Genomic DNA, 12097 nt, shown 5'->3' with positions numbered 1-12097 from the left:
ATTAGCTGGAGGTCTCTGTGCCTCCCCACATGGGCCGCTCCATGGTGGCCTGAGTGTCCCCACAACATGGCAGACGGCTTCCCCCAAAGAAAGGAGAGTGAGGCACCGAGGTGAAAGTCTCAGTGTCTTTATAGCCCAGTCTTAGAAGTGACATACCAGGGCTTCCCTGGTGCTGCAGTGGTTGAGAGTCCGCCTGCCGATGCAGGGGACACGGGTTCGTGCCCCGGTCTGCAAAAATCCCACATGCCACGGAGCGGCTGGGCCCGTGAGCCATGGCCGCTGAGCCTGCGCATCCGGAGCCTGTGCTCCGCAACGGGAGGGGCCACAACAGTGAGAGGCCTGCGTACCGCAAAAAAAGTGACATATCATCACTTCTGCCATCGGCCACACAAAGCAACCTGAGACAATGTAGGAGGTACGTGAATATCAGGAGGCAGTTATTTTGGGGGGCCTCTGGGAGCCTGGCTACCACAAGTACTATTTTTAATAGTTAGAAACTATCCAAATGCCTATCAAAAGCAGAAAGGATAAAAAAATGATGGTGTATTCATACAGTGGAATTCTACACAGAGATGAGAATAAACGCTTTATAATGACATGTAACAATATGGACGTACCTCATAAACATAATATTGCACAGAAGCCAGGCACAAAGAGTACACACTCCACAATTCCATTTATATAAGGTTAAAAATCAGGCAAGACTACTCATGTGTTAGAGTGAAGATATCCTCCTGGAGAAATAATGACTGGAAACGGATTCAAGGGGGGCTTTTGAGGGACCAGCAATATTTGTTTTTTTCATCTGTTTCCACAGGTTTGTGTGTATGTGTGTGTGTGTGAGAAATTCATTCAGCTATACGTTTTTCTCTATGTATATTATACTTTAAAAAGAGTTTTCTGAAAATAGGTATTAGAACACCTTTTTGGTCTCCTTTTCCTATCATTCTGGAAATGATATCTGTCACAGCTAAGCATAAACCTGCAATAAATATAATCTCTGGTCAGCAAATTGGTCTGACTCAAGGCCTCACCAGCTGTGAAACCTTGACTGGATAAACCACTTACCCTCTCGGAACTATAGTTTGCTTACCTGAGAGTAGGGTGGACATGCACTTATAGCCTCAAAGTGTGGTGGAGAATATTGAGTAATATCAGATATATTTGAGCCCCATCATATACAGGGTCAAAGAGTAATGTAAAAACTCGAGTGTAAACAAATTACATTTGAAAATTACTTAGATAAGCCTTAAATCAGTAAGATGCCCTTGAGGCTCAAAAACCAGGAACAAGGAATTTACTTTTTTTGCTTCTCTTTAGATTCCTGCTCTGGTCTTCCTTTCTGTGGGGAAGACTCGGATGAGATTGGCTGGAATGGGGATGGGAGGAGGGGAGGTGTGTGTGGGGGTTTCTCACTCTCCTGATCTCCTTTTTATTAAAGACACATAATTGAATTTCTGTATTAAATATACCTTTACAATGACTCCAATGTATGTGAAAGCACCAAAAATTATAACAATATTAAGAAAATGTAAGTTAATATTCATATTTGGAACAGGTGTTTTCCCCAGATTATGTTGGTCTAGAGAGCCTTCATGGATAATGTCAAGGTTAAACAAGTGACTAATTAAAGCCATTTAACCAAAAGAGGGGGCTGCTCGATGCTTGATGGCGTGTTGGGACAATAAGTACAGAAAGAAGCTGAGGTCAACATTAGATAGAAAAATAACAATTTTGCAAGAGTGTAGTGCTTTATAGATGACACAATTTAAATCATTTCTTTAAAGCTAAGCTTATTTTAAAGGTGAGGCTTAACTTCTCAAGATCACCTGACTAGTTTAACAGGAGAGCTGGGATTCATAACCAGATCTTCCAAGTTCAAAACCATAACACGGTACAAACCAGGATCTCTGTCTCAGTCTCTGTCTGTCTGTCTGTCTAGTGGTGGTCGTGGAACAGAGAGGTAGGTCTGAGGATTTGTGATCTGGCTCTCCTGAGCTTATCTGGCCTCAGCCACCTGTGTGATTCATCTGACCTTGCCATCTTCTCTAGGCAAGGTTTCCTAGATCAACCGTGATAGTGAGGTGGGGAGAGCAGAGTTCCCTAGATGGCTGTGTTTCTCACCTGGGCAGAGACTTGCTGCCCAGGATGGGGTTAAAAGTTATTCCTGTGCATTCTAGGATGTATGAGGTTTAGGGAAAATCTTTCCAGGTGATAACTGGTTTCTGATCCTCCAGGGTAGGGCCAGGTTATCTTTTCAATACATATATGCCTGCATCATGCTTATGCATGCATTTAACACCTGCTATCACTAGATCATCAAACCATTTGTAAAGACAAACCTTGACCATTAGAGACATATGTTATGAGATAATTGTGATATCATGATTCAAGTCTGGGTTTATTCTCCTTGTGGGAGTTGGGAGCCACAGTACATAGGACTATCTCTGTGCCTTACAGCTCTGCAGGTGTGTACACCTTTTTAATGTGACTGGAGGCTCCCTCAGCAGGGCAAGACCTTCCTGTATTTACTAGAAGAACCCAGAATTAGCCATTGCAAAGTGGCTTAGGGAAGAGGGTAGGGGTGGCCTCAGTGGAGGATCTTCTCCAACTCCTCACATATAGGAGAGATATCTCTATTTCCGGTATGATCCTATTTCTTTACAATTTAAGTCATTCCATGGGGTTTGTTTTGGAACTCTCAGGTAGCAGCATGAGGCCCCCTGGTGGCCTGAAATAATTCACAAGTTTACTTTTCAAGCAGTTGGAAGGGCAGGCGTGGCTAGAGAAATATTATACAAAGGTAGTAAATACTCACCTGGACCTGGTGCTTCCAGTAGAGGCAGGGTGGGGTAGGATGACCTATTTTGGGAGAGGTGAGAACTAAAGAACTTTGTTTTACGAGATTAAAACAAACTGTAATTCTGGATCAAACACTCAACACTTTCTGATTTTTATTCTTTCGTTCATTTAGCAAACACTTATTGAGTACCTAATCTGTGCAGGACATTTTATCAGGGGTTTAAAAATATATGACACGTTATACACTTCTAAGGAGTTTTGGAAGAAGATAAAACATTTATGGTACTCACGTGGTAGAAAATGAAAGTTGCCATCAGAGAATAAATAGGTAGAGACTCTTGAAGGAGCAATTCCTTTCAGGTAAATGGGAACCTCTGGGAAGAGGTTGCACTTAAGCTGGGGCTCTAATGAGAAGCAGGATCTGGATATGTCTGAGTTGGAGGGGGAAAGGATGGCATAAGTATGGAGGGAGAACAGAAGTTTGAACGTCCATGGAGGCAGGAAAATTGAAGCCTAATCCGGGAATGGGGAATCATCTGGTCTGGCTACCTCATGAGTTTTGGGGTTGGAATAAGAATGAAAGCTGGATACATTTGTTTGGAGCATACAGAGCAGGACCTTGAATACTCACTTGAGAAATTTCTTCATCAACAGTGGGGAGCTTTTGGATATCTTTGAGCAAAAAAAAAAAAAAAAAAAAAGCATGTCAAAACACAGTATCCCTCCCACTGTCATAAACACAATGCCATGCACTTGCATTTGGTCCAGAGGAGTGTTCACCTGCATGTGTTCAAGATAATTGTATTCAACAACTCCAGACTTTCACCATCTGACCTTCAAAGCCAGGAGAAACTAGGTCATCAAGGTGTCTCCCCTTGACAAAACCACCTGAGCACCAGGGAGCAGTCAGTGCCAGAGGGCTCCTGCCACATTTAATTAAAGTCCTTGATAGAATGCCTTTCATCGAAAGTGCTATGCTAGGCTTGTTTTGTTTTGCTTTGTTTTTCCAAGGTTTAGGAAAGGCTTTGTGCCTATCTTTCCTCTCTAGTTTAATATGGTTTAAACGACATGAACTGGGGATATTTCTGGCTAGAGTTATGGCGTAGAGTCCTAGCTGCTCAATATTCACAGAATTCAAGCAGTAACGTTATTTGCATTGTATTATTGCTAAGTCAGTTAAGCAGCCTGAGAATCTACACAATGCCTGGTATATAGCTGCTGCTCAAAAATATGTTAAGCAAATATTTAACAACTGATCTGATAAATATGTAACACACATTTAACAACACATTATAAAATTCCTGACCCAAGACATTGATTTCCTAATTATAATGGCATATAAATCTTTTAGAATAAACATAATTCATATTATTCTTCAGAAGTCATGAAAAAAAATGATGTGATAAAAAATAAAAATATTTTAGTTAAGTTAGGAAGAAGCAGCATGCCCATTTGAGAGAAATACAATTGAGATGTTGTTGCTAATAAGGCAAGGAAAGATGGGCAATCTGGAACTGCAGTAACAGTAACTACAATGGAAATAACCATTTAAGAAGTTTCAGCAGCAATGAGTATTTATTATTTTGAATAAAATGTACATTAAACTTTAATATAAAAATCATCAAAAGTGCTATATTGGATTATTTTAATATTAATTTATCCCCACATGTCATCGAGTAGCTACACATTTTACCTTTTCTTTTTTAAACTTCTGACACAGCATTACGATCATCTAAAAACTGTCCAATGTTAAAACATAAAAAAAAATATTAGTTTATTCTTCAAGAAAAGTACCACCAGTGATGAGTTACTGAAAGTGAAAAATAAAACAGATGCTAGAGAATCAACTTTTTGGAAAAAAATGATCACAGAATTTCACAGGAGTATGCAAAGTTCAAGGCAGTTTAGACTCTCAGCAGAACATTTTTATGATATAACATCCTAATAGCGTGGGTTATCTCTTTTGGAGGCAGGTTGCTGGTGTGCCAGAACTCATCTTCTCTTGCCTACTTTCCAAGGTGAACCAAATGTTGTCTAATGCTGCACACCTCCCATGACCCCTAAAATGTTTAATGTAGAGGAAACACTGATTTTTCAGTCTTAGAAACAGCCCTTAGAATTAAGTTTGTCATCGAAGACACAAGTCATTGCTCACAGAGGAGAACCCCATCCATCCTCCACCCTCAGGCCACCCCCATGCCTCTGGTCTGCGGCAATGCCAAGTCCATCCTCTCCCACACCAGTCCTGGGTGCATTGGCGGATGAAGTGAGAGCAGGTCCTTCAGACCACACATCCCGTTTGGTCTCATTCAGTCCTAAGCAAACAAGCTTCTCTGATTTGCCACGAGAGTCGTCTGACTCTCCCGCCTCTTGGCTTTCTTGCTTCTCTGTCTCACCTTCCAGCACAGGGCGCTGGAGGCTAACAAAAAAAGTCCCAATGATAGAAGGACTAGACCTAAGATGGAGATGATGGAGCCATGGGAATTGAAGCTGTAAGCCACGGCAGTGACCGCTATCCCAGCGATGAGGACCACCACGGCGAAGGGGATGATGCAGCGGTAACAGGAGAGCTCAGCGCCCCCCGTGGCGGCTGTCAGCTGAATCTCATTGACCAGGGGGACCATGGTGACCATGACTTCACCATTGGAGCTCTTCTCCATTGCCACTGGCTTGGGAGACTTCGGGGTTCCCAGGATCTCCTTTATGGGCTCTTCGGTCATTTTTTACAGTATGTCTCCTAGCTGAGTTCACAGACTAGACCTGGGCGGTCTCACCAGGGTGGAAGCTGTGGAGGAGAAGACAGGAGATTCCAGTTAAATGCATCAGAGTAAGCCTCACAAGTAGGAGTAAAGAGCTGGGGGAAAGACCACTGTGTTCTTTTCTAGGAGGCATGGATGCATGTGAAAATCAACTTTAATATATTTTTTTCCTAATTGTTTGCATTCTCTTTGCATTGAGAAGAAAACAAGATAAAGCAGAGAACCATAAAGAAAGGGAAGATATAAAAAGCAGGAAGCACTTTACAGTGCTTAATACACTCCGGCGGTCTGCAAATGTTTTACAAGCTTTTCTGCTTTGTCTATTGCTTTTCTTTCCTCTAAACACACAGAGAAGCCTCAATCTTAATCCCAAAACAGCCTCATTCAAGAGGAGAACACGTTATAAACAACACTTCGCACAGTCCCTTCCACACTCACAGCAACCTAGACTCTGCCGGCGTTTCCGGGCATAACATGCACTCCTTCCAAACTATTGCTCATTAGCTGTGCACCAAAGCAACGTCAAGACCAGCAATTAGCGTACAAATGATGTTCTTCTACATCAACTGACAGTTAACAAGTCTTTATTGTTGTAACTATTAAATACAGCGAAACATGCATCCTGGGTCCATGATGAGGGTGCAGTTGGGCAAAAATTCAGGGACAATAAGGCTAGGATTTGTGAGCTAAAATGCGGCAATATCCTCTGATCCATTTGAAAAGGAAAAAATAAGAAAAATAATTCAACAGTTTTTTGGACAAAATTTTGTGCTTTTTTATGTTAAAGAGAAGATCAATTATTATGATAATTAGCTGTCAATTCACAAATTTTCCATTAAACTCAACAAGGAATTTTGATATTATATGTACCACATGTTTTAAAAAAAAAGCATACTAGATAAGCATAAAGATTTACAAGTTCATTTTTACCCCACGCTGCTGTGTACAAAAACTTGCTGCGCTGTATCTTTCTAAATATTTTGAATCTGAACATTTCAGGGTGAAATCTGAGACTCTCGATCAAAAGCCTCTGGTTGAAACGCCATCTATGAGAAATCAGTGAACACCCTTCTCTTGCTCAGACATGGTAAGTCATTCTCCTTTACCATCGAGAAGTGATCCAGCAGCTAAAGGGTTGAGCACTTATAGTTACTGAAAGCATTTAAAGGAAGATACTGGAGATGATTTCAGTGAGATGAATACTTTGATCATATTAAGCACCCACTGAAAACTAATTCAACACCAAATCAAACCTCACAGTTTCTTCCTTGCTCTGGGAGGTCAAAAATATCACTCCTTGTGCAATGAACTAAACGTTAGAGCTGCCTATTTGCATGGGATTTTTAATCACCAAATTAATCACTGCTGTTCAATGATACCTTAAATACTGGCTAGGCCAGTAAAAGGATATTTGAGATTCTGTCTGAAAGAAAAAAAATCTTCACCCCAAAGCTGAGACTTCAGCTAACCTGAAAATGAAGCTCCATCCCCCAAAGACTTACACTGACCCATACCTCAGAGAGAAGCAATCCATTACCAGGGAGACCACTGGACTTGGGAGGGAAGGAACAGCAGCGTCTGAGCTTCTTCTGCGACCTCTGGGAAGACAGCCTGTAACAGCACGTCTGTCAATAAAGTGACAGGACAGGGATCTCCTCTGGGGAAAAGAAAAGATACAAAATACTATATGGTAGGTTTTAGATCCTGGAGCTCTTTCTTTTACTCTACCTCTTCCTAAATGACGCTTGTCTTTCCCTCTCTCTCTTTTTATTTCCTCCCCCGCCGGATTGCCCCTCCCTACCATTTTTTTTTTCTTCGTTCTTTTCCTTGCCAGCAGATTCCGAGTTTTGGTTTCCCCCAGCTCTGCTCAGTGACATGATAAGTCAGAATCATTCTAGAGTCCCTAGAGACAGGAGGCAGCTTTTACTTTTATTTCTCTTGCAGCATTTACTGAGCGCACTGCTTTGCATTACTCATTTTTTCCCCAGCCAACCTCCAGATCTTCCTCCCGCCCAGCAGGCATTTTCACAAGAAAATCCCAGAGTCAGCGTTGCAGACCCAGCTGAGGGGACAGAGCCGAAGGGATAGACACTTTTAGGGCGGGAGGAACAGCTGTGAAGTCATCGAGCAGCTGAATCCAGCCTCTAAGCCAGCAAAAATCTATGTTCCCAGGTTTCCCGAGTATTCTTTCTTCATATATGTGTGCTGTTCATCTGAAGCTTAACCCCCTCCCCTTATTTGATATTAATTCATTTAGGAACAAGGGTGGGAGATACAAATGTTTGTGACTAAGGGGGGAAAACAGTCATTTTGATTTGAACATGATTACTACTTGTGCTAGGAAGTGAGTAACTTCAGCAATGCTGAAATCATCATTACCATCACTGTCATTATAGAGCACCTGCAAGGCGCATGCATTAACATGACTTCTCACTAGTTTACAAATGAGCTTATAGATAGTTTATAAATGAAGCTCAGAGAGGTTAAGTAATCTGACAAAGTTCACACAGAGAGAAACCCTTGGTTTGAACTCTAGGCTTTAAGGAGCACACAAATTACGTAAGGAGCTTGCTAAATGTAGATTGATTTAATAGGGCTGTAGCAAGCTCCTGGCTGGTGTCAATCTGCAGATCCTTGACCCACTTAAAGGAGCAAGGTATTTTAAATATTCAAACATATATGGCTTGACATGTCACGCTGTCAAACAATAAATGCCTATTTCCCACCCCCTGTCTGCAAATGGACTTAGAGCTCTAGACTTTCTTGCAGATAAGTTATTTAAAATTGTAAAGCCCCAGATTGTCTTCTGGAGGGAAAAATGAGATAATACTGGGTGACTATTATAAGTTCATCCCAATACTTCTGTAGCTAAAAGTTATCCGTCATCTATTTTTAATCCATACAAGTTTGAATATCTTTTTAATTGATACAACTAATACTACAAATATAAATTAAATCTTGAAAGAGATTTGTTTTCCTTCTTTCTCTCAAGTTGTTAGATTTCTCTAACTTCCGGTGGAGGGCATGGATGTTCTCAGGCATCTCGTCTCTGTTCTACGATAGCCCACTCTTTCCATCCTTGTCTAGAAATCATACCTTGGTGATTTTCTCATAAAGGGAGAGGGACCAGAATGGAAATCAGAGGAAGGGCTTCTTCATTAAAAAGAAATAAAGTTGAAAAGTTCCAGAGGCCTGGCTGAGTCTGGGGAGCCCAGCCTGCTGAGGCTGCTGAGTACCTGGAGGGCCTCGGCCACGACTATCTTCAGACTTTAAAAATGTGGGATGTAAAGGGACACATTCATCCTCCAGGAGGAGTGCTGTCACTTGGTGTTGGAGAAGGGGTACTTAGAACTACGGCATTTCAGCACTTGCCAGCAATGCCCTGGGAGGACAGGGATATTGGGGGCCACGGGCCACATAATTGGAGGTTCTTGAGAAACTCCTTATGAGAGCAGCAGTCTTCCCACTGTGAACTGTGGCCTTCGGGGACAATTCCTCTTTACTTTCTAGCAGGGCTGTTTTCTCCCCAACATAATCCAATAACCTCACTGAAGCTTTGAATATCATCACCCTTTCCTGTTGACCATGTTCCCCCATTGTCAAAGTCAAAGGTTCATCATTTGAACTCCTTCCAGAGAGAGGCCAGAGGCACCTTTTTTTGATGGTGACTTCTTGGCTGAACTTATACTGAGGGACAGTGAATGCATCTGTGCGCTGGGAACAGAGTTGGTCTGTCGTTATTGCTCCTAATACCCAAGCTTTCCTCAGCCTTTTCAGGCTTCAGATGTTACATTCACCCTAATTCTTCTTCAGAGTATGTACATCTGCTCAGATACACAGATGCACATCTTCAGATTGCTAGTAGACAACTTATGGTTTGTACTGATAAATACAGAGAAGTAGAAAGCTTTGGGATAAAGCAGAAATATCTAAAGAATAGATACCCAAGAACACCTGCAGTTTTAAATGATTCTTACCTCTTCAAATTAAAATTCAAAGAATTCCTAGTGATCAATGCCTGATGCCTTTGAATGATTTTTCCTCCCTCCTCTCTGTGCCTGTAAGATATTAAACATTCCTGAGAGTGCCTTAAGAGACACCTGCCCGCAAATGCAAAATCTCATTCACAAAGCAACCAGCCTTCTTTCTGCAAGACTTCTTTCAGAAGGGAGAGGAAATCTTTCTGGTTCTTTTTAAACAGAAGGCTCCAGGAGATTCCTTTAAGCTTGGAGAACTTTTCAGAAAGCTTCTAATTCATGAATTAAATCTACATCCTCCTGGCCCACCCCACCCCTCCAAAGACGTTCCACGTTTCTTTCCCAGTTTCAAAAATCAAGGCAAAGATCCTTACCTTTCCCAGCCAGAATTGGACTGACACAGCTGCCAGCTCCCGGCCAGGCCAACAGCTAGCCAGAGACGGTGATGCAAATCACTACGCTAGGGACTGTAAACAAAGTACTCACCAAGGCTTAAACACAATTAAGGGATCAGAGAAAAATTGATGAGAGGAAATTCCTTAAGTGCTGTTGTATTTTCTTCCATATTTCCCTCTATGAAAATGGAATCCATGTATTTTTTTTTAAAGGGACCCAAATTTGGAAAGAGTGTCTTCCTTTGTTTTTCTTTCTTTGTATCCTCATTCGGGCTTCCATTTTCAAGGTTTTCCCTATCCAAACCCCCATTCTGATACTATCTCTCTGTAATACTGTGAACCTGCAGAAAAGAAGTTGCAATCCTTGTTCTATACTTCTAGGAGGGTGTGGGGTTGGGAGAGTATGTGCAGTGGGGAGTGAAAAGGCAAATTAATTTTTTCACCATAACAAGCAAGAAATAGAGGAGTAAAGGAAGAAGAGATCCATTGATGGCGAAATGGCATTTGGTTCCTTGTGTGGACCCTCTCCCTAAAGCCAGAGGAGAGGTGTTATCAGGGCTGTTCATCAGAGGGGTGCAAGGCACCATGGAAATGGTGGTACACAGGAAAATCACAGCTCTGAGCAACTGAGGTAAACTTCCACCAAAGGCATCATAAAAAGCAGAATTAGGAACACTTGCTGTTCTGGAGAAAATTCCCCCAAATTAAAAAAAAATCTCGTTTTACTTAGAAACAAGCCAGAAACAAAGTTATTTAGGGAAGGGAGATATAGAAGTGGAGGAGGACAAGGAAAATCGTGAGTACCATGACCAAGAGGAGATTTTGCCTGTGTCCCTTCAGTAGAAGCCAAAAGGGTTCAGTTTCTCAATTAGAAAGGGTACTATTTTGTTTTTGCCATGGGTCGATGATGTTGAAGACCTGGAAATCTCTCCTTTGGGAACATACAAACTTTTCATTTGGTGAAGAGCACCCCCATGTGCATTCAATTACTCTCCCATATTTACTTTCAGTTTGCTTTTGCTTGGTGTGGTTCATTTGGCTAATTTTCAGCAGGCCTGAAGATGCCAGTTCCTCCCAGTTCTCTGTCCAGTCGCCACATGCCTTTGATCTCCGTCATCACCCAGTCCAGTTGGATTCAGTGAGATTTGGGAAGCTGGCCAATTTTTCTTCTTTCCAATGCTTCTTTTCAGGGTGTGTCTGCATTTAAGCTCTGAAATCATGGACATTTTGGAAAGTGATCTGTGCTTGTGTTTTCATTTTGGATAACAGGTCATATTATTTCTACTCCTACCCCTGCCCCAAAGCACTTCTCTTTGAGGTCTAGGACATCAAATAGGGAGATCTGATAGTAACAAGTGGAATAATGGGTATGCCTCAGATATAAGTATATATTTTACTATTTGCTGGTCAATTTTAAGGTACCCCAAACTCATAAAATCCACACAGATATAGGAAGAAAAACACATCTTTTAGATGTACACTCTGGTCACCGTTCTCTTACCCATTTTGTTCTGAGTCACTATGAAAGATTGCATAAACATAAAAAAACAGAATTGCTGCAATCAAATAACATGGTGGGACCTTAGGGAAGGATGAATAAACTATCTTTCACTTCATCAAGAACTAATTGTCATTCTGGCCTCGGATGAGAAGAGCTGATTTCTTTGTTTCAGAATCTGAGTATATACTAAAACAGCTATGATAACATCCCCATGTGTCTGGCACAATCCTTTATATTTGTGTACATTATATTTTTGGAGGACTAAGATGAGGAAGCTCAGGGGTAAAGAGTTATAGCAAATTGGACTGACACTTTCCCAAGACAAGTGCACAGCACTTGGGTCAGCTTCCCCTACTGCGCTCTGGATCATGTATTCAGGGGCTTGTAAGGCCCACCATTTTTGCCTTTTCCAGAGAAGGAAAGGGAGGGACAACAGTACCCTCCCCGCTTTGCCCCTCCTCTAGATCCCTGATAATATGGGGCCCTTCTATGCCTTTTTACAGAAGCAATCTCCCCCTAGCCTCTGGTGACAAATGTCACTCGTCCATAAAATGATGTACACAAATATCGTGTGACCCCAATCCACACCAAATCAGCACAACATTTCTAGGTTTCAACATCAGTCTGGTCCTGGGGATTTGAAACCACCCTGTAACAAGTAAA

General features: G+C 41.7%; 1 protein-coding gene across 3 annotated transcripts; it reads right to left on the bottom strand.

The window, feature by feature from the left end:
• Positions 1 to 4358: 4358 nt before the first annotated feature.
• TMEM100 (transmembrane protein 100) lies at positions 4359 to 9989 on the bottom strand. Of its 3 annotated transcripts, none has more exons than XM_033431771.2 (3): positions 9913 to 9989; positions 7076 to 7218; positions 4359 to 5587 (listed from the first exon to the last, which is right to left on the bottom strand). In XM_033431771.2, the coding sequence occupies exon 3, from the start codon at positions 5520 to 5522 to the stop codon at positions 5118 to 5120; it is 405 nt and encodes a 134-aa protein (XP_033287662.1). In that variant the 5' UTR covers positions 5523 to 5587; positions 7076 to 7218; positions 9913 to 9989; the 3' UTR covers positions 4359 to 5117. The 3 variants fall into 3 exon arrangements, with proteins under 3 accessions (XP_033287662.1, XP_033287660.1, XP_049557589.1); XM_033431769.2 differs by lacking the exon at positions 9913 to 9989 and adding an exon at positions 9539 to 9637; XM_049701632.1 differs by lacking the exon at positions 9913 to 9989 and adding an exon at positions 7363 to 7644.
• Positions 9990 to 12097: the final 2108 nt, after the last annotated feature.

The sequence above is a fragment of the Orcinus orca genome, chromosome 19 (genome assembly GCF_937001465.1).
Source record: "Orcinus orca chromosome 19, mOrcOrc1.1, whole genome shotgun sequence".
In the NCBI taxonomy this organism is placed as follows: Eukaryota; Metazoa; Chordata; class Mammalia; order Artiodactyla; family Delphinidae; genus Orcinus; species Orcinus orca.
This window is presented reverse-complemented; position numbering and strand designations above follow the sequence as displayed.

What these genes read in the sequence shown, in the direction of transcription:
- TMEM100 (XM_033431771.2), bottom strand. Translation starts at nt 5,522, where the DNA reads ATGACCGAAGAGCCCATAAAGGAGATCCTGGGAACCCCGAAGTCTCCC.